The sequence below is a fragment of the Hypanus sabinus genome, chromosome 22 (genome assembly GCF_030144855.1).
Source record: "Hypanus sabinus isolate sHypSab1 chromosome 22, sHypSab1.hap1, whole genome shotgun sequence".
Classification (NCBI taxonomy): domain Eukaryota; kingdom Metazoa; phylum Chordata; class Chondrichthyes; order Myliobatiformes; family Dasyatidae; genus Hypanus; species Hypanus sabinus.
Window position 1 is genome coordinate 63,938,722 of NC_082727.1, and position 22,285 is coordinate 63,961,006.

The 22,285-nt window shown below is 40.0% G+C and overlaps 1 protein-coding gene across 1 annotated transcript in view; it reads right to left on the reverse strand.

Moving 5' to 3' along the window:
• Positions 1-2,065: 2,065 nt before the first annotated feature.
• shtn1 (shootin 1) overlaps positions 2,066-22,285 on the reverse strand; it is a 99,005-nt gene continuing 78,785 nt past the window's right edge. Inside the window, 4 exon segments of the mRNA XM_059947932.1 lie at positions 2,066-7,634; positions 8,973-9,081; positions 13,174-13,236; positions 14,658-14,755. Coding sequence (XP_059803915.1) covers positions 7,591-7,634; positions 8,973-9,081; positions 13,174-13,236; positions 14,658-14,755 — 314 coding nt within the window. The 3' untranslated portion in view covers positions 2,066-7,590.

A 22,285-nucleotide genomic window follows, 5' to 3' on the forward strand; every position in this document is an offset into this window, starting at 1 on the left:
CGGTGGTGGAGGTGGAAACAATAGGGTCTTTTAAGAGACTCCTGAATGGATACATGGAGCTTAGAAAAATGGAGGGCTATGGGTAGGCCTAGGTAAGTTTTCTACGATTATATGTTTCTATTACTACCTCACCAGCATCATTTTCCAGTGGTCTAATATCAACTCTCACCTCCCTTTTGCTCTTTATATAACTGCAAAAAAAACTTCTGGTATCCTGATTTATACTATTGGCTAGTTTACTGTCATATTTAATCTTTCCCCTTATAACTTTTTTAGTTGCCTTTTGTTGGATTTTAAAAGTTCCCCAATCGTCCAACTTCCTACTCACTTTTCCTACCTTATATGTCTTTTCCTTAGCTTTTTATTCAGTCCTCAACTTCCCTTGTCAGCCACGGTTGCCTAGCCTTGCCATTTGAGAACTTCTTCTGTGGGACATACCTATCCTGCACCTAGTGAACTATTGCTGGAAACTTCAGCCATCTCTGTTTTGCCATCATCCTCACCAGTACCCTCCTCCAATCCACCTGGGCAAGCTCTTCCCTCATACCGCTGTAATTCCCTTCATTCCATTGTGATACTGACACATGTGGCTTATACTGCAGAATGAATTCGATCATAATATGATCCAACAAGAAACTTAGCTAATTTCTGCTTTGCACAGTATTTTTTGGCATAAAACGCCATGAAATTTCATCAACAGTATGAATGCCATCAATGGCAGTGCAACATACAAAATTTGTCCTCAGCATGACTTTCAACATGACAAGTCAAGTAAAACATAGTTTAATTTTATTTACAGAACAATTGGGTTTTTACTAACCATGTTTCCTCTGAGTCTGTGAAAGATGTGTGTAGGAAGAGCTTTTGCTGTCTGCTAGAATCCATTCCGGGTTAGGGGCTGGCCTCTCCAATGTTCACTCGGTGCTACTCTCCAGTGCTTGCTTGGTTTCTGCCCTCTGGTGTTCACTAAGTGAAAGAGCAAGCTGGACACTCAGGGACTTGGGCTAAATATTTTTTTCTCTTTGTGACAGTGTGCTTTTTTTCTGAAATCGTAGCCATATGTGCTATGTGCTGTGCGCTGTTGGTAATGTTTTGCACCTTGGCCTTGAAGGAACTGTGGCGACCCAATTCCTAGCGTATCCGAACCGACTCACAATTAGATAGCCTACGGGGGTTTGCGAGCACAGAGCTTTGGAGCCTCTGCGCAATGGGGGGGCCGGTTGACAGAGGCTTAAAAGTGAGGCTGAAGTTTTCGAATAAAGTTTTTTCCTTCGACTGCAGTTACCGACTCCGTGTCGTAATTTTAGCGCTGCGTGTAGCACACCGCTACAGAACACTGTTTCATTTGACTATATTCATGAGTGTTTGAATGATAATTAAACTTGAACTTGAAGTTTAAGGACAAATTTTCAGAATGCATTCTTTGTAAACCTGAGACCTGTGACTATCTGCAGCATCGCATACAGCTCAAAGGCACAAGAGATGCTGGAAGCTTGAGCAGCAGACACAGAGCTGGAGGAATTCAATGGGCCAGGTGACTCCTGTGGCAGGAAAAGGGTAGAATATATTTTAGGTTCAGACTTTGGATTGCATTCAGCTGCTCAGGTGTGCTTGAAGAGTTTTTCCCTAGAGGTTTGGGTGGAAGACACTCCTGAACTCTTTGTCCTCAATATGGTTCCAGGTTGCCCCTGCTGTCTGCCGCATCATGTTCAAGGTCTTGAATATGATGTGGCAAAATCAGAGTGTTGGACATGATGTGGTAGATCCAAATGTTTGTGAGGGTCAGGAGTTGGTAAGAAGTTATTGACTTGAAATGTTAACTTTGTTTTCATTCTCTACAGATTATGTCCAACCTATGGAATATTTCCAACATCTAGTATGTTTTTTCCCTTTTGGAAGTACTTGGCCAAAGCCGTGGAGAGAGTCCTTATACAACGTTTGTAGAAAGAATGTGCCCAACAGTGGGACATTGCTCTTCATCAATCCTTCCGAGCTCCTGGGTAGACTCTTCCATCGTCCTTCTGATATTGCAGCATCAATGAGTCAAAGTAAAAGAAAATCAAAGCTGAGTCAAGTTTATTAACAAATGTACAAGTACACACATATACAGGAGTAGTAAAAAAACTCCCAATACAACAACCTCACAAGCATCTTGTAATCAGCATTCACAAGATACACATACATAAATTAAACATGGAATGAACAATTTTATAAGAAAGAACATAATTAGAACAAGAAAAACAAAGTCCATGTTTGGACAAGATGATCAAAGTGGTCATTGTGTTGCTAAACTGTAGTGATTGAAGTTGAACAACACACACAAAATGCTGGAGGAACTCCACAGGCCAGGCAGCATCTACAGAAAAAAGTACAGTCAATGTTTTGGGCCGAGACCCTTTGGCAGAATTGGAGAGAGAAAGATGAGGAGTGGGGGGAGGGGAGAGAGAAACATAAGATGTTAGATGAAACTGGGAGGGGGAGGGGTGATTTAAATAGCTGGGAAGTTGATTGGTGAAAGAAAGACAAGGCTGGAGAAGGGGGAATCCAATTAGAGAGAACAGAAGACCATGAAAGAAAGAGCGAGGTGATGGGCAGGCAAGGAGATAAGGTGAGAGAGAGAAAAGGGGATGGGGAATGGTGAAGGAAGGGAGAGGGCATTACTGGAAGTTTGAGAAATTGATGTTCATGCTATCAGGTTGGAGGCTACCCAAACAGAATATAAGACATTGTTCCTCCAACCTGAGTGTGACCTCATCATGACAGTAGTGGAGGCCATGGATAGACATATTGGAATGGGAATGGGAAGTGGAATTAAAATGGGTGGCAGCTGGGAGATCCCACTTTGCCTGGCAGACGGAACATAGGTGCTCAGCAAAATGATCTCCCAATCTATTTCAGGTCTCATTGATACACAGGAGGCCTCACCGGGAGCACCAGATACAGTATATGAACCAACAGACTCACAGGTGAAGTGTCACCTCACCTGGAAGGACTGTTTGGGGCCCTGAATTGTAGTGAGGGAGAAGGTGTAGGGGCAGGGTGTAACACTTGTTCCGCTTGCTAGAATAAATGCCAGGAGGGAGATCAGTGGGGAGGGATGAATGGACAAAGGAGTCGCATGGGGAGCGATCCCTGCGGAAAGCAGAAAGTGGGGTGGGGGGGAGGGAAAGATGTTCTTTTTGGTGGGATCTATTTAGAGATGGCAGAATTCCTGCAGAATTATGAACTGGATGCGGAGGCTGGGGGGTGGTAGGTGATTAAGGTTGTGTTGGTTGGTTCAAGAACCAAATGTTTGAAGGGCGGTAGCTGTTCTTGAGTCTGATGGTGTGGGACTTCATGCTTCAAACCTCTTGCCTGATGGTAGCTTGAGACTTCCTTTTAACCATTCAGGATAGCATCATGGAACTTTACTTTAAGAGATCACTGAAAGTTGGGCCTGCTGGTTTAAATGTCAGCAAGCATGATCAAGACTTGTGCTTAATCCTCACCTTGTATGCTCTCCTGGGCATTACAAGGTTACACTTGGACGTTCACCCCAGGTTGGTAGGCTTGGGAGGTGAGTGGTAGAAAGGGAAGGGTACTGTCCTGCTATTTTCCCAACTAGTTTTTGCCCCAAATAAGCAGCTGTCCTGATTAACCGATGGCCAATTAACCAGAATTCACTTTGTGTATATATAAATAAACTTCCAGATTTATTTAATTACTTCTTCAATTATTTAAATTTGATTTCCCCAGCTATTGTGATTGGATCCAAAGTAAAATTGCCCAATTTGCACTTTGGCCCCCTGGGTATTTACCAAGTGACCTAATTGTTATGCAAATACCAAGGGTTACAACTAAATTGCCATCTGTTACAACAAAGTTCAACGAATGACTTTTCTCCTTCCCTGCATGTGAACTTTACATTAAGTCGTAGTTTAGCAAACCCATTGCCAGCTACCAAAGATTAACTTTACCCCAGTAGTCATTCATAATCAAAGATTCCAAGACAGAGCTTCCATTTTTTTCACCACTGTAATAAACTATTTCAAGGCAAGGTTCAGCACCATACTGTATTATCAAAGCAGATGCATTCTTTAAATCAATATTTTATAAGAATTTCAACAATGCCAATGAGAAACATACAATGAATGCTTTAGTAAAATTTGTCCTTTATAAATAAATACCAGCAATATATGGGTTAATGGAAAATAAAGAAAATGTTGATTTAACAGCAAAGGTTTTATTCTGAAGTATCAATTTTCAACAATAAGTGGTCAGTGGACTAAATGAGGAAGTTCACATAATTCTTTTATTCCACATAATAACCATGTCTGTGCAGAATACAAAAATACAAAGTACTGTTTGGTTTTCAGTTATCATGCATTGTGTTTGAATTTGCAGCGATTCATTTCATTTCCTTCCCCGTCAAGGTATTTTTGTACTTCATTGGGTGCAATAAATTATACAGAGGATCAACACATCAGTGCCTGACCTGCTTTGGCTAAGTTAATCAAATCTAATCTTTTAAGATGAAGAGGAAAATGCTATGCACATTGACAAAGAGCAACTCCAAAAAAAATTCTCACTTTCACAAATTAAATTTGCTGCTCTTATCCACACACTGTACAATATCATTGTTGCACTTAAATCGACCGTGAAAGAATATTTAGTCTGAAAGATAGGAAAGGATGCAATTCCAGCTCACATCTCAGTGATTGCTTTAAGTGACTTTATTCACAAACTAAGTTTAGCAGTTTACTCAGACTTCTTCACCTCAAGCTCTCCAACTTCTGGCTTTATTTTTAGTGCTTTTTAAGATTAAAAAACAAATAGATTGCTTGAAAAGAATATACTCTTGGTAAAACTCAGATTGGAAAGTAATTTCCGTTTCCATTTGTGCTGATTTAACCTCTTTTAACACCCTTTGTAATCTCTGAGTGGCACACACCTGTAAAAGGCAGATTCATTTCACAAAAATGCAATGCGTCTAAACTTCAATTACCAATGGAAGTACCAGAGTAACAAGGTGATCCTATTTACTTAGCACTTTCTGAGTTGATAAAGTATCCAAAATCCTCACATGTGATAGATAGAACAATTATTCTCAAGTTATTTAAGAACAAACAACTCCTTTTTAAAAAGAAAAGTCAATGCCTCTAAAGCAACCCAACTGGAATGTTCATCTTCAAGTTGGGGTTAATGTGACATTTAAAGTCACAACATATGTCACTGCATTCATTTATCATTAGATTCATGATAAGTAAAAAAAATACTCCCTGCATTTTGCTAAGTGGATAGCCCAATATTAATTAGATTTTAAAACAATGTGTCAGTGTCTTTTTCAGAATGAAATGAAATTAAAATTCTAAATGAAAAACTCAATGAAAAACACCAATTTAATGGAAAGAAAATTATTTGCAAATGTAGGCACCTCTGATGTGCTCTTGTCACCTGAGTAGACTTTCCCTTTGGAGAATGAAGGCCCCAGTTCCAATTTTATATTAACATAATGGGAGTTCTAAGAGAAGATTACTTATTTAACTTAATTTGATGCAGTTCAGTTTATTTATTTATTCATTGAGCTACAGCACAAAACAGGCCTTTTCAGCCCTTCGAGCTGTGCTGCCCAGCAATCCCCCTATTTAACCCTAGCCTTATCTCAGGACAATTTACAATGACCAATTAACCTACTTACTGGCACGTCTTTGGACAGTGGGAGGAGACTGGAACACTCAAGAGGAAACGCACACATTCCATGAGGAGGATATACACACACTTTACAGATTACGTCAGATTTGAACTCTGACCTCCAATAACCCAAGGTGTGATAGCATCACTCAAACTGCAACACTACAGAATTCTGGGTATTTTGAAAGTACATGATTACTGAGATGGCAGTAATCATGTAAGCTTGCCTTCATTATTAATTCAGTCAATTAGTTCCCTATATTGTATTAAATAATCTGCAGGCAAGTGACCCTGGTGCATCAAACAAAAACTGCTGGGGATCTTCAATAGGGCAAGCTCCTTCAGTGGAAAGTAAGGAACTACCAGCTTCATTGCTGCCCTAAATGCCAGTGGTATGATGGGCAGTAGATAGATACAGTACTGTAGTGGTTAGCAGAATGCTTTCCCGTACCAGCAACCTGGGCTCAGTTCCCGACGTTGCCTTTAAGGGGTTTGTACGTTCTCCCAGTGACCGTATGGGTTTCTTGCAGGTTTCATGGTTTCCTCACACAGCCCAAAGACGTACCGATTGGTAAGTTAATTGGTCATTGTAAATTGTCCTGTGATTAGGCGAGGGTTAATTCGCGGTTAGTTGGATGGCACAGCTTGAAGGACCGATTCCACACTGTACCCCAATAAATAAATAAATTTAATTAATTATGTAAAATAACTATTCAGAATATTGATCACAATATGACAGAATTCTCCCTGCAGTTGAGAGAGAGAAGCTAAAGTCAGATAGGAGCCGAAAGATAATGTTGTAGCTATATAGGACCCTCGTCAGACCCCACTTAGAGTGCTGTGCTCAGTTCTGGTCACCTTACTACAGGAAGGATGTGGAAGTCATAGAAAGGGTTCAGAGGAGATTTACAAAGATGTTGCCTGGATTGGGGAGCATCCCTTATGAGAATAGGTTGAGTGAACTCGGCCTTTTCTCCTTGGAGCGATGGAGGATGAGAGGTGACCTGATAGAGGTGTATAAGATGATGAGAGGTATTGATCATGTGGATAGTCAGAGGCTTTTTCCCAGGGCTGAAATGGTTGCCATAAGAGGACACAGGTTTAAGGTGCTAGGGAGTAGGTACAGAGGAGATGTCGGGGGTAAGTTTTTTACTCAGAGAGTGGTGAGTGCGTGGAATGGACTATCGGCAATGGTGGTGGAGGCAGATACAATAGGGTCTTATTACAATAGGCTTTTAGATAGATACACGGAGCTCAGAAAAATAGAGGGCTATAGGTAAGCCTAGTAATTTCTGAGGTAGGGACATGTTCGGCACAACTTTGTGGGCCAAAGGGCCTGTATTGTGCTGTAGTTTTTCTATGTTTCTATATCAGTATTACTGTGGAGTAAAGGGAATTACAGAGGCATGAGAGAGGAGCTGGCCAACGTTGATTGGAAAGGGACAGCAGAACAGCAATGGCTGAAGGTTCTGGGAGCAATTTGGAAGGCACAGGATTGATTATTTACTTAGTGATACAGCACAGAACTGGCCCTTCCGATCCTTCAAGCTCACTGCCCAGCAACCACCGATATAACCGTAGCCTAATCACAAAACAATTCACAATGAGCAATTAACCAATACGCCTTTGGACTGTGGGAGGAAACTGGAGGACCTGGAGAAACCTCATGGTCTTCATGGGGAGGACGTACAGACTCCTTACAGATGACACTCGAATTGAACTCCAAACTCCAACGCCCTGAGCAGTATTAGTGACACTCTAACCCTTATGCTTCCATGGCATCCGTGACAGCAAAACAGCAATGGCCGGAGTTTCTGGAAACAATTTCTTTAGATGAGCAGGAATTTCTTTCGACTGATGTGGTGCATCTGTGGAATTCATTGCCACAGATGACTGTGGAGGCCAAGTCATTGTATATACTTAAAGCAGAGGCTGATAATTCTTGATTTTCAGGGTGTCAACAGCTATGAGGAGAAAGCATGAGAATGGTGTTGAGAGGGATAATAAATCAGCCCTGATGGAATTGTGGAGAAAACTTGATGGGCCGAGTGGCCTAATTCTGCCCCTATGTCTTATAGTCTTATGACTTAATCAGTAACTCTGTATGTCTAGTTCAAAAGATTTCAAATATATACAACATTACTCAAAAGTATTTAACTCTTAATTCATTGTCCTCCTCTGTTTTGTTTGAGACTGAGCAGGGAGCTACAAATCATGTATTTCCATTTTTGCTTGGTTCTCTTTGCGCTGGTGGGTGATTGATCGTATTTTGGATGAACTTATTTCCTGATCTTATGGCAGCTCCAGATTGCTTTGTGCATCCGCCAATTTATGCAGTGAACCTGAACTTTAAAAAGTACTTTTTATCTACTCATATTTAACTAATATATCCGGTAGAAAAATCCATTTCTCTGCTATTTTCCAAGATATTTCTCAAATACTGAGCTAAATTTGAAAATAATCTTAGAGTCGGAAACGTACAGCACAGAAACAGGTCCTTCAGCCCATCCAGTGCTTGCTGAACAGGTAAACTGCCTACTCTCATCGACCTGCACTGGGACCATAACTCTCCATAACTTTGCCTTCCATGTACCTATCCAAACTTCTCTTAAATATTGAAATCAAGCTTACATGCAACACTTGCACTGGCAGCTCATTCCACACTCTCACAGCCCTCTGAGTAAAGAAGTTTCTCTTCATGTTCCCTTTAAATGTTTCACCTTTGACCCTTAACCCATGACCTCTGATAGTCCCACCCAACCTCAGTGGAAAAAGCCTGTTTCTATTTAAGCCTGTTTCTATTTACCCTATCTATACCCTTCATAGTTGTGTATACCTTCATCAAATTTCCTCTCAGTCTTTTACTTTCTAAAGAATATAGGCCTAACCCATTGCAGTCCTAATCTTTCCTTGTAACTCAGATCCTCCAGACCCGGCAACATCCTTGTGAATTTTCTCTGTACTCTTTCAACCTTATTTACATAATTCCTGTAGAATGTAATAATCTAAACAAATCAATTTTAGTCATGTTAAAAAACAGCAAAAGCAGTTTATTAATAAATAGGGAAAACCTAGGTCCAAATGCTTCTAAATCAGTAACTTGTTAAGATATTGTGTAATCTACCCTTCCATAACTAATGTTAGATTTGTTCTTAAGACTGAAATCAGTTTAAAAAGCCTAATTGAGGGATAAGTTTTATACTTACTGCAATAAAATGGCTTTATTTTTGTAATAATCAGTTGAGCAAATGGTTAGGGACAGACAGACAGAACTAGCTACGGATTTTAAATGGAGCACTCACTACCAGCATCAGATTCCGTTACTTCTTTCCTGTGCCTTAGGATTCTTTGCAGCTCATTTTCTTCTTTGACCTTTGTATTGGTTGCCAATGTTCCCTCTTTATGAGATTTCTTCAAGAGAAAGAAAACATATTAATTCCAAAAAAATAATATCTTGGATGCCTTCCTTTATGTGTTTGCTTGGTGGAAGACAAGCTGGACTGTTTTCATCTGTAGACTGCTGTGGGCTTGCCCTTGCCAACTACATCCATGGATTCAGAACTTGAACTACAGTATATTTTTGTGCGACTATGTTTACTGTGTGCTATCTTATATGTGCTATATGCTTGATCTGGTGCAACTGTTGGTACTGTGTTTTGCACCAAGGCCCTGGAGGAGTACTGTTTCAGTTGGCTGTAATCATTGGTATTCATGTATGGTTGAATGACAATTAAACTTGAAGTTGAACTTATGTCCCTGATGAAATTCTGGTATCTTCCCCCTTCCTTTCAAGTCCCAAAGAAGGTTCTCAGCCCAAAATGTTTACTGTTTATTCCTTTCCATAGATTCTTCCTTGTCTCCTGGCATTTTGTGTGTGTTGTGATTGATTGCCCTGGCTGGGGAGTTTATACTCAGGAATAGATACTCTGGATAAGAGCACAGCCATTTACAACTAAGCTGAGAGGAGCAGTCAGGCATCTCCATGGGAAAGTCTGTAGTCCCTCTATGTCACCTCAGCCCCTCAGACACCACAAAGACACAGTGGCAGCAAGTCATTCACAATCCTGAAGGATTTCATCATGTATGTTTATATTGTCTGTCTGAACACCCATGAAAGAACAACAGATTTGTGGCTATTGGATTCTTGAGCTTAGAATCAATAAAAAAGGCATCCATTAGTCTCAAGAGACCAACGATTTGAGCCTTGGAAAGTCTCCAGGGCACAGGCCTGGGCAGGGTTGTATGGGAGACCAGCAGTTGCCCAAGCTGCAAGTCTCGCCTGTGCACGCTACCAATGTTGTCCAAGTTACACAACAAGCTGCCTTAGCTGAGGCTCAAACTAGCGACCTTCAGATCACAGATTTACTAGTCCATGAGTCAACACTTAGAATCAATTAGACATGTTTAATTCAGGAATCTCTTTCTACTGTACTGACAGCTTCTTATTTCTTATTTTAGTTAAAGTTTTTACTAAGATATACACAAGGTGTATATGTTGCAACTCTACAAATCTCTGGTGAGACCGCACTTAGAGTATTGTGTTCAATTCTGGTCACCTTATTATAGGAAGGATGTGGAAGCTATGGAGAGGGTGCAGAGGAGATTTACCAGGATGTTGCCTGGTTTGGAGAAGAAGTCATATGAAGCAAGGTTAGCAGAGCTGGGACTTTTCTCTTTGGAGCGTAGAAAAATGACAGGGGACTTGATAGAGGTCTACAAGATTATGAGAGGTATAGATAGGGTGGATAGTCAGTACCTGTTTCCCAGGGCACCAATAGCAAACACCAGAGGGCATATGTACAAAATTAAGGTAAGGAAGTTTAGGGGAGACATTAGGGGTATGTTTTTTTACACAGAGGGTTGTGGGTGCCTGGAATGACTTGCCAGGGATGGTGGTGGAGGTTAAAACATTAGGGGTATTTAAGAGCCTCTTAGGCAGGCACATAGATGAAAGAAAAATGGAGGGTTATGGGGTAGTGTGGGTTTAGTACTTATTTTTTAAGGATTATATGGGTTGGCACAACATGGAGGGCTGAAGGGCCTATACTGTGCTGTAGTGTTCTATGGTTCTATGGTGGTTATTTTATTAGATACCTCCAGTACCTAATAAAGTGGCCACTGAGTGTCTGATCATGGTCTACTGCTGCTGTGACGCATCGATTTAAAGATTCACAGTGTTGTGCATTCAGAGATGCTCTTCTGCACACCACTGTGGTAATGCATGGTTACTTGAGTTTCCTGTTCACTTGAACCATTCTGGCCATTCTCCCCAGATCTCTCTCATTAGCAAGGCATTTTCATGTACAGAGCTGCCACTGAACGGACATTTTTTTTCTGCACCATTCTCTGTAAACTCTTGAGAAGGTCCCACGATATCAACAGTTTCTGAACACCAATAATCATTCGATGGTCGGAATCATTTAGATCACATTTCCTCCCCATTCTGATGTTTGGTCTGAAGAACAAATGAACCTCCCGACCATGTCTGAATGCTGTCCAGTGTTATCAATACTCTTCAGAGATTGTCTTCCTGGTGTCCATGGCCACATAACCAGGATTTGTGATCTGCAGCAACTGCTCATACGACCATCCACCATCTGCTCCCATGGCTCCGTGCAACCCTGATCATGGAGGGGGGCTAGGTATGTGCTGCATTTTGCCGAAGGGTGACCTGCAGGCCAGCAGAGGGAAGGAACACCTTACACCTCCTTTGGTAGAGACAAATGTCCAGCCCTCAAACCTATTTTTATCATATGTACTGAGATTCAGTAAAAAGTTTCATTTGGATATCACCCGGACAGTTTGATGCCATTCATAATTACATCAAGATACTCACAAGGAAGACAATGCAGAATATATTGTTACAGTTAGCAAGGAAGTGTAGATAGACAAATAAAGTCAAGGGTCACAAGATAGAATTGGAAATCAGGAGTTTACATTTAAGCATATGAGAAGTCCTTTCAAGAGCCTGGTAAAACAGAATAGAAACTGCCATTGAGCCTGGTGTTACATGTTCTCCAGTGTTTGTATCTTCTACACAAGAGATTCTGCAGATGCTGAAAAGCCAAAGCAACACACAGGAAATGCTGGAGGAACTCAACAGGTCAGGCAGGGTCTGTGGAAATGATTCAGACCGAGACTCTTCTGCAGGACTGGAAAGGAAGGTGGAAGACGCTAGAATAAAAAGGTGAAGGAAGGGGTGGGAGGATAGCTGGGTGAAGCCAGCTGGGTGGGAAAGGTAAAGGGCAGGAGAGGAAGGAGCCTGATAGGAGAGGAGATTGGACCAGCAGGGAAATGGAAGAAAGAGGGGCACTGATAGCAGGTGCAAAGAGGTGAGAGGACAGAGTGGGGAACTTCTGTCCAAAGGGAGTGGGGAGAAGTCCAGGGTGGGTAGGATCCTTGGTAAGTGTTGATGGTGTCAATGGAGTGCAGGCTGGTGCTCGAAAAGAGGCATTGCAGCCTTTCCGATGGATGGATGCCTTCTCCACAAACAACAAATGTCCCCTCCTAATGACGTTAACCATTTGATGGCAAGCTTCATCACCTGATTAAAAAGTGGAGACTGCACATCTGTGTGTCTGTATTAACAGTCCAAAGTAGTGAATCAGGTTGGACTGTGGAAACACCTAATAAAAAGCATCCACGCCCCACCAGGCGGCAGCGATAATCCTCTTTACCTTGTTTATTTCCGACTATTAGGTTATCCCTCCCGCATTCAACTAGTTAGGCTGATTATGTTGCTTTATAAGGAATCAATACATGCCAATAGTGATCCAGCAGAGGCCACTTCATCTCACAGCACTGCTGGTCCACACGGAGGAAACAGCAGTCAGAATCATAAGCAGGTTTAATCTTTCTGGCAAACTGTATCTCGTGAAAGCGGTTGTTTTTCCAGCCACAGTAAATTGGTTATTTTGTGGCAGCAATAAACAAGAGCTGAAGTGAAGAGTGGGAAACGCTACATAGAGCATTTTCCCCTCTATTAAGGTACAAGAGCCTCAGAACTCACACCACCAGTTTCAAGAACAGTTATTCCTTAGGTCTTGAACCAAAGGAATAACTTCACTCATCCCAACAATGAACTGTGCCCATAACCAATGGACTTGCTTTCAAGGACTCTTCATCTCATGTTCTTGATACTTATTGCTTATTTATTTATTATTATTCTTTCTTCTCTTTGTATTTGCACAGTTTGTTTTCACTGGTTGAACATCCCAGTTGTGCGGTTTTTCATTGATACGGTTATTATTCTATAGATTTCCTGAGTATGCCCACAAGAAAATGAATCTCAGGGTTGTACATGGTGACATATATGTACTTTGCGAATAAACTTTCCTTTGAACTTTGATACTGAAAAAGTGCCGAACTGCACCCAAGTTGCTTCCGGATAATTTTGACAATAGTAACTGTGGGGAGCTTGTTTGGCCATGACACAATTACAAAGGAACCTGAAAGATTGAAGAGAAAAACTTAAAGTAAATTGGAATTAAATTCAGGACTTACCAGTATCCCTCTGAGTTCCTGCAAAGCATCAGATTCTCGAGGTGTGTTCTTATTAGGTGCAGTCTAGAATCAAACAGAAGGAAGTGTGACCAAAAGGCAAACTGATTAATGGCACTAGCACCAACAGGAATTCACTCAGAATTAATAATCTGGCATGGTTTTATTGGAAAAAGGTGACAATGCAAGAAAAAAACAGTTGAAGTACAGGGAAAAGCTCTTTCAGGACGTTAAATAACAGGCAAAAGTAACATCAGCAGAAGACAGCTAAACTTAGGACTGACAATTCACGTGACCTTTGATACATGCAAAATCTTGAATAAAGCGATAATCACAGAATTTAAAAAATCATGCAATTTTTTATTTATTATCTACTGTATCAATAACCGCATTTGAAAAAAATTGGAAACAAATTTTCTGGTGAGAGGGATGTAGTTTAAAGAAGTTGTGCCAGGCAAGGCTTTTTTGTTTACAGAGGTATTGGGAATGGGCTGCTAGGGCCAGTGATGGAGGCAGATGGATAATGGCATTTAAGAGGCTCTTGGATAGAGTGATGAAAGGATACAGATCATATACAGACAGGAGAGACCTAGCTTAATTTAGCATCATAGTGCAAACATTGTGGTTCAGAGCACCTGTTCCTGTACTGTACTGTGTTCTGTGCAAACTGGGGCGGGGGGGGGGGGGGGGTACAAATGTTACTTTGCTAGAGAATTTCAATTTTATCTGCATCTAGGAATTGAAGCAGCACGTTAGAAGAAACTAACTTCCTTCAGCTAAAAATATATTGAGTCAAAGAGTTATGCAAGCAAGAAAACAGGCCATTTGGCCCACTTGTCCACGTTGAACAATTAGCCTATCTGAGCTAGACTCTTGAGTCTGTATTTGGCCTATACCCTAATGTTATTAAAAGTAAGATAAACAGATACTATGGAAATAGGTAGATAGACAGTTTTACAGAATTGAAACAACTGAGATAAACTGTGCACTTTGGTAAAGTAGTAACCAGTTCCCAATGGTTGGAGCTAAGTTGTAGTAAGAGGAATTATGGCTCCTTCTATTCCCCGTGAGTTGAGTACACAAGGCAAAAGTTTAGAGAAGTACAGGGAATAATTATGGTGGGTGAAAATTAAAGTACCACCGCAGGTGCTGATTCAAACCACAGCTAGCTCTCTAAAATCTCAGCTCTTTACAAAGCATTAGCAGCCACCAATTTGTTAGTAGTTTGAGTGGTCTGCAAGTTTAAAGTTAACTAAAAGGGCACAACTTTGGGTTTGTAAGTTTAGAATTCAATGAAGAATATGTTTCACTAACTGTAAGAACATAAGTGGACAAATGATTAATTATACGGAGGTCAGTGTATTAGATTACTGAGTTAGAGAGTTCCTCAACCACAAATAGTACTATTTGAGGACGATACAAATATTTTATAGTTTCAAAAGAGAGAGAAATGCATTATACTGGTTAAATTATAACAACACAGTCACCTTGTTTGTTTCATTGACCTTCCGAAGCTGAACTCCTTTCTTAATTCTTTCCATCATTTCATCAACTGCTTGTTTCTTCACTTCATCAAAAGAATTGCCTTTGGAAAGTTGAAAAAGTTTATGATTTGGAAGGTAACTGATTTATACATGAAACTGCTTGCACCTTTACCTCCACAACTTCGGCATGGTACTGCTGAATAAAGTTATTTTCATATCTGCATTAACTTCTTTGTATTAAATGCAAAATAGGGAGGCATATTGGATGGACATTTTTCTAATGACCATAATTTGATAGAAATCCACAGAATCTCTGTCTATTATGTTTACATAGAGAGTTTGAATGTGGCATTACTTTCAGCTCATTCTTCATACATAAGGTGATTGTCAGAGCACAATTTCTAAGAGCCTCCAGAATCTGCAGTTATATTTTAATTGTGCACCTACTAAGGATGAACAACAAAGGTGAAATAAAAAGGAAACCTAACCAAATTATTTACAAACTGTCCCAAGAAGGGAGTTGTGTGTTTACAAAAATACTTCGCATTTATAAGATCTTTCTCAACAATACTGAAATACTCACAAATACTGTACAGTCAGTCACACCTGAGAAGTGTAGTCACTGCATATTGTAATGCAAACAACATAACCCTACAGAGTCAAGAAAGCTCACCAGTGCCTCTACTTTCTGAGGAGGCTGAAGAGAGCTGGACTTTGTACATCTATAGCCACACACACAAAATGTGGTGGAATGCAGCAGGCCAGGCAGCATCTATAGGAAGAAGTACAGTCAACATTTCAAGCCGAGACCCTTCATCAGGACATCTTCATCTGTCCCAAAATGTCAACTGTACTTCTTCCTATAGATGCTGCCTGGCCTGCTGCGTTCCACCAGCATTTTGTGTGTGTTGCTTGAATTTCCAGCATCTGCAGATTTCCTCATGTTTGTACATCTATTCTCATGTCATTCTACAGATAGACAGTAGAGAGCATCCTGACAAGCTGCATCACTGCCTGGTACGGAAACTGTGCTGCAACAGACAGGGAGGCTCTACAATGGGTTGTCAAAACTGCCCAATGCATCACTGCCATCAGCTACCCACCATCAAGGGCATATATACAGAAAGGTGCCAAAAAACAGGCCAGCAACATGATGTAAGATCCCAACCACCCTGCTCATGGACTGTTTGCCCCTCTCCCATCGGGGAGGAGCTATGTAATATCCATATCAGGACCACCAGATTCAAAAACAGTTACTTTCCCAAAGCAGTAAGATTAATCCACATATCCACCCACTAACTCCACTGCAACTTGACTATTTCCCATCAATTCCCTTATGTATAACCTAGTGTCACTTTGTGGACAATGCATTTAAGCTATCTTTTATATTTATGTTTATTGGGGGTTTATTATTGTTTTCTTTATCTTATTGTCCTTTTATTTTGGCTGCATTGGATCCGGAGTAACAATTATTTCATTCTCTTTACTGTTGCGTATTGGAGATGACATTAAACAATCTTGAATCTTGAATAATTAGAATATGGTATTAGTGCTACATTAATTAATCCAATTATCAGGTATGAGCATTATGATGTACCCAAAAATGATTGTCCATTCGTAAATGCCCTTGAACTGCTGTAGTCTGGGTAGTGGGAGTTCTAACATTTCCATTCAGAGATAGGGAGAGGATGGGAATGGGTTTCCAGGTCAAGATAGTTTGTGACTTGGTGAAAGATGGCAATGCTCCAATCCAATTACATCCTGGACCATCTAGTTCAAAGAGATTGTGTGTGTGTGTGTGTGTGTGGTTCTGCATCAGTAGATGGACATGGTACCACCAAACGGACAGCATTTCTCTGAATGGTTAAAGCTTTCAGAAGGTGATTATTGTCTTGGACTCACATTTCAGCATTTATTAGCTCAAGCTTGAACGTCATCCACAATTCACTTTGCAGGAGTGAACTTCATTGTTATGTTTGAATTGTTGTTAAATTGTATGTATCAGCATAAGTCCTATTCATTACAGTACATGGTGAAATCTTGTGCAATAACAAAATTCAAAGTTCAATGTAAATTTATTATTAATGTATATGTGTTAATTAAAACAATGAGATTCATTTTCTTGCTGCCATTCGCAGTAAGCACAAGAAACATAATAGAACAGAATCAATGAAAGACTGCACACAACAAACAACAATGTGCGAAAGACAACAAACTGTACAAATACTAGTAATAATTTTATTAGTTACTTGTTTACAAACTATATATAAAATTGAAATATCATGCATCTTGCACTAATCACCCCTCACTTAAATAACTACACAACATTTACACAAGAGCAGAAAGGATGGCGTTAGGGCATGTAAAGATGTAAAAAAAAACTGGTAATAGCTTCTGTAATTCTAAATCAAGCCCAGCGTAAAAGCAGAAATCTTTCATGTTATATTGACTACAAAAAGGCATTTGATTCCATCCCACATTCATGGATAATAGATGCACTTAATATATATAAACTGCACCCAATATTTGTGAAGTTCTTACAGCATCTAGTGAAGCATAACGTACTATAATCATTCTATCCATTAACAACCAAAAAAGAATAACCATCATTAACAAAATAAACAAAGGCAATTTCCAGGATGACTCTCTATGTCCACTATGGTTCTGTCTAGCTTTAAACCCGCTCTCTAATTTACTGAATTGGACAAAAATAGGGTGTCAAGAAAACAGCTCAATGTCACAAAAACAAAGGAGTTGGTTGTGGACTACATGAGGAATGGAGACAGTCTAACCCCTATTGACACCAATGGATCTGGGGTTGAGAGGGTGAACAGCTTTAAGGTCCTCAGTATACACATCACCAAGGATCTCATGTGCTCTGTACATAGCGGCTGTGTGTTGGAAAAGTCACGACAGCACCTCTTTCACCTCAGATGGCTGAAGAAGTTTAGGATGGCCTGCCAGATTCCAAGAAATTTCTATAGGGGCACGATTAAGAGCATCCTGACTGGCTGCATCACTGCCTGGTATGGGAACTGTACTTCCCTCAATCGCAGGACTCTGCAGAGAGTGGTGCAGCCTGCTCAACTCATCAGTAGATATGAACTTCCCACTATTCAGGACATTTACAAAGACAGGTGTGTAAAAAGGGCCCGAAGGATCATTGGGGACCTGAGTCACCCCAACCACAAACTGTTCCAGCTGCTACCATCCAGGTAATGGTACCACAGCATAAAAGCCAACAGGCTCCTGGACATCATCTTCACCAGGCCATCAGACCACTAACTTCATGCTGACAAAACTGTATTTCTAGGTTATATTACTACCCTGTTGCACATAATATTTATTATAAATTACTATAATTGCATATTGCACATTTAGACAGAGCATAATGTAAAGATTTTTACTCCTCGTATATATAAAGGATGTAAGTAATAAAGTCAATTCAATACTGAATCAGAAACAACCAAATTACAGTGCCTATAAAAAGTTTTCACCCTGTCTGGTACTTTTCATGTTTTATTGTTTTATGACATTGAATCACAGTGGAGTTAATTTCTTTTTTTTTTGAGACTGATCAACAGAAAAAGAGTCTTTTGTGTCAAAGTGAAAACAGATCTCTACAAAGTGATCTAAATTAATTACAAATATAAAACACAAAATAATCGATTGAACAACTATTCAACCCCTTCAAGTCAGTATTTAGTAGAAGCACCTTTGGCAACAATTACAGCTTTGAGTCTGTGTGGATGGGTCTCTATCAGCTTTGCACATCTGAACACTGTAATTTTTCCCCATTCTTTACAAAACTGCTGAAGATCTGTCAGATTGCATGGGGATCATGCGTGAACAGACCTTTTCAAGTCCAACCATAAATTCTCAATTGGACGCCAACTTGGCCACTTCAGGACATTAAGTTTATTGTTTTTAAGCCATTCCTGTGTAGCTTTGGCTTTATGCTTGCGGTCATTGTCTTGCTGGAAAACAAATCTTCTCCCAAGTCGTAGTTCTTTTGCAGACTGCATCAGGTTTTTTCTCCAGGATTTCCCTGCACTTTGCTGCATTTGTTTTACCCACTATCTTCACAAGCCTTCCGGATCCTGCTGCAGTGAAGCACCCCCACAGCATGATGCAGCCACCACCATGCTTCATGGTAAGGATGGTGTGATTTTGATGATGTGTGGTGTTTGGCTTACACAAAATATAAAATTTAGTCTGATGGCCAAAAAGCTCAGCTTTGGTGTCATCAAAGTATAGAACCTTCTTCCAGCTGACTTCAGTCTCTGACATGCCTTCTGGTAAACTCTAGCTGAGATTTCATGTGAGTTTTTTTCCCAACAGTGGCTTTCTCTTTGCCACTCTTCCATAAAGCTGCAACTGGTGAAGCACCCAGGCAACAGTTGTTGTACGCGCAGTCTCTCCCATCTCAGCCACTGAAGCTTGTAAATCCTCCGGAGTTGTCATAGGTCTTTTGGTAACCTCCCTCACTGGTTTCATTCTTGCGTAGTCACTCAGTTTTTGAGGACGGCCTGCTCTCCACAGAATTACATCTGTGCCATATTCTTTCCATTTCTTGATGATTGACTTTACTCCAAGGGATATTCACTGACTTGGAAATTTTCTTGTATCCATCTCCTGACTCATGCTGTTCAATAATCTTTTCATGGAGTTGCTTGGAGTGTTCTTTTGTCTTCATGGTGTAGTTTTTGCCAGGATACTGACTCACCAGCAGTTGGACCTTCTAGTTACAGGTGTATTTTTACTACAATCAATTGAAATGCCTTGACTGCACGCAAGTTAACTAATTATGTGACTTCTAAAACCAATTGGCTGCACCAGGGATGATTTGATGTGTCATTTTAATACAGGGAGGGGAGGGAGTGAATATTTATGCAATCAATTATTTTGTGTTTATATTTGTAATTAATTTAGATCACTTTGTAAGCATCTGTTTCCATTTTTATACAACAGTATTTTTCTGTTGATCATTGTCAAAAAAGCCAAATTAAATCCACTGTGATTCAATGTTGTAAAGCACTAAAACATGAAAACTTCTGGGGGAGGGGGAAGGGGCTCAATACATTTTACAGGCACTGTACAGTTAACACATCTTCTCTACATGGATTGTTTGAAATTATATGCTCTTTCATCATTAAAGCTAAAGCAATTAATTTAAATAGTAGGTCTATTTTGTAAAATTATAAACATGAACTTTGGACTAGGTAAGTGCAGAACATTAAACATAGATGCAATGGAACTAGTAGAAAGTAAAACAGAGCAGCAGGATACAATACAACTAACTGATAAATATGAAACATACTGTATAAGTATCTGGAATGTCAACAAGCAAAGAAAATAGACTATAGTGCAATAAAAGGAAAACTTTTGACAGAATTTACTTCAAGGCTTAGAAAATCTGCCAAACAGAGCTCAACTGTAAAAATATAACAAAAGCAAAAAGCACTTTCACTATACTCATATTAACAAGTTCTTTTGGTATGATATCTTGGTCCAAAATCTATCCAGAAAATTTACAAAGAAAGAACTGAAATGACAAATTTTAGAAAATACTTTCAATTCTGATATTAAAGTACACAGCACTAGACTTAAATGAAAGCACAACCCTGAAAAATGAAGAAATTATCACTGCAGTAGTGGAAGTTAACCAATGAAAGGGCATGACCTGCCATGGAAGACATCCCCAAGATCTGAGCAAACTAGATATCAACAAGGAAGCATTGTTCAGAGTTGGAGATCTCTTCCTAGAAACAGAGGGTTCCTTGTGACAATACAGGACTAGGTGTTTAACACAAAAAGATCAAAATACTTAATAAAAGACCAACAAATTCAAGAAAATAAATGCAGAAAATGCTAAGAGAAACCGGGAACAATCCAACACATTACAGGATCCTGCAGCAGTTTAACTCAGTCTGGTTACTAACACAGGCACCATTAAGTAGCAAACGCCATTCACCAAAATCTTGCTTTAAAACACAAACTCATAAGACACAATACTTTACTATAAATACTACCCTTACCAATTTCAGAGGCAGAGTTCTACAATCTCAGTATTACAGTGGAGTAAAGGGAATTTCAGAAGCATGAGAGAGGATCTGGCCAGAATTGACTGGAAAAGAACACTGGCAGGGATGACAGCAAAAGAGCAATGGCTGGAATTTCTGGAAGCAATTTGGAAGGCACAGGATTTATACATCCCAAAGAGGAAGAAGTATTCTAAAGGCAAGATGACACAATTGTGGCTAGCAAGAGAAGTTAAAGTCAACATGAAAGACAAAGAGAGGGCATATAAAAGAGCAAAAATTAGTGGGAAGTTAGAGGATTAGAAAACTTTAAAAACCACAGAAGGCAATGAAAAAAAGTCATTAAGGCAGTAAAGTTGGAATGCAAAAGCAAACGAGCTAATACTATTAAAGAGGATACCAGAAGTTTCTTCAAATACATAAAGTGTAAAAGAGAGGCGAGAGTGGATATTGGACCACTGGAAACTAGCGATAAGGAAATGGCAGATGAACTGAATAAGTATTTTGCATCAGTCTTCACTCTGGAAGACACTAGAAGTATGGTGGAAGTTACAGGGGTCAGGGGGTATGAAGTGTGTGAAGTTACCATAACTAGAAAGAAGGTTCTTGGGAAAATGAAAGGTCTGGAGGTAGATAAGCCAACTGGACCAGATGGTGTACATCCATGGTTCTGAAGGTGGTGGCCAGATTCAGGCCAAGTCTTTTGACCAGAAGACCATAAGGTATAGGAGCAGAATTAGGACATTTGACCCATTATCTGCTCTACCATTTCATCATAGCTGATACAATTTTCCTCTCAGCCCCAGTTTCCTGCCTTCTCCTGGTATTCCTTCATTTTTGACCTTTGTCTTAAATATACATGAAGACTTGACCTCCACAGCTGCCTGTGGCAAAGAAGTTCACAAATTCATCTCTCTCTGGCTAAAGAAATATCCATTCTAAAAGGACGCCCCTCTATTCTGAGGCTGTCTCCTCTGGTCTTAGACTCTCCTACCATAGGAAACATCCTCTCTACATCCACTCTGTTAAGGCCTTTCACCATTCGATAGGTTTCGATGAAGTCTCCACTCATTCTTCTGAACTCCAGTGAATACAGGCCCAGAGCCATCAAACACTCTTCATATGACAAGCCATTCAATCCTGGAATCATTTTCATGAACCTCCTTTGACCCCTCTCCAGTTTCAGCACATCCTTTTTAAGATTAGGGGCCCAAAACTGCTCGTAACACTCCAAGTGAGGCCTATTCAGTGCTTTGTAAAGTCTCAACATTACATCCTTGATTTTATATTTGAGTCTTTTTATGTACATTTAAACCAACTAATTCTTGATTGGTCAGGGCCGAGAGGAAAAATAGATCAGCTGTGATGGAATCGCAGAGCAGACTCGATGGGACAAATGGTCTAATTCTGCTCCTGGATTTTATGGTCTAAATTATATTACAACCAATTCATTATTACAGATAGGACAATCCATAATAACCATCCGGTATAATATTACAGGATAAAGAAGCAAAAACAACTTACTCAATAGACAAATACACATAACATACTGAAATCAATAATAATAATAATAATAATAATAACAACAAC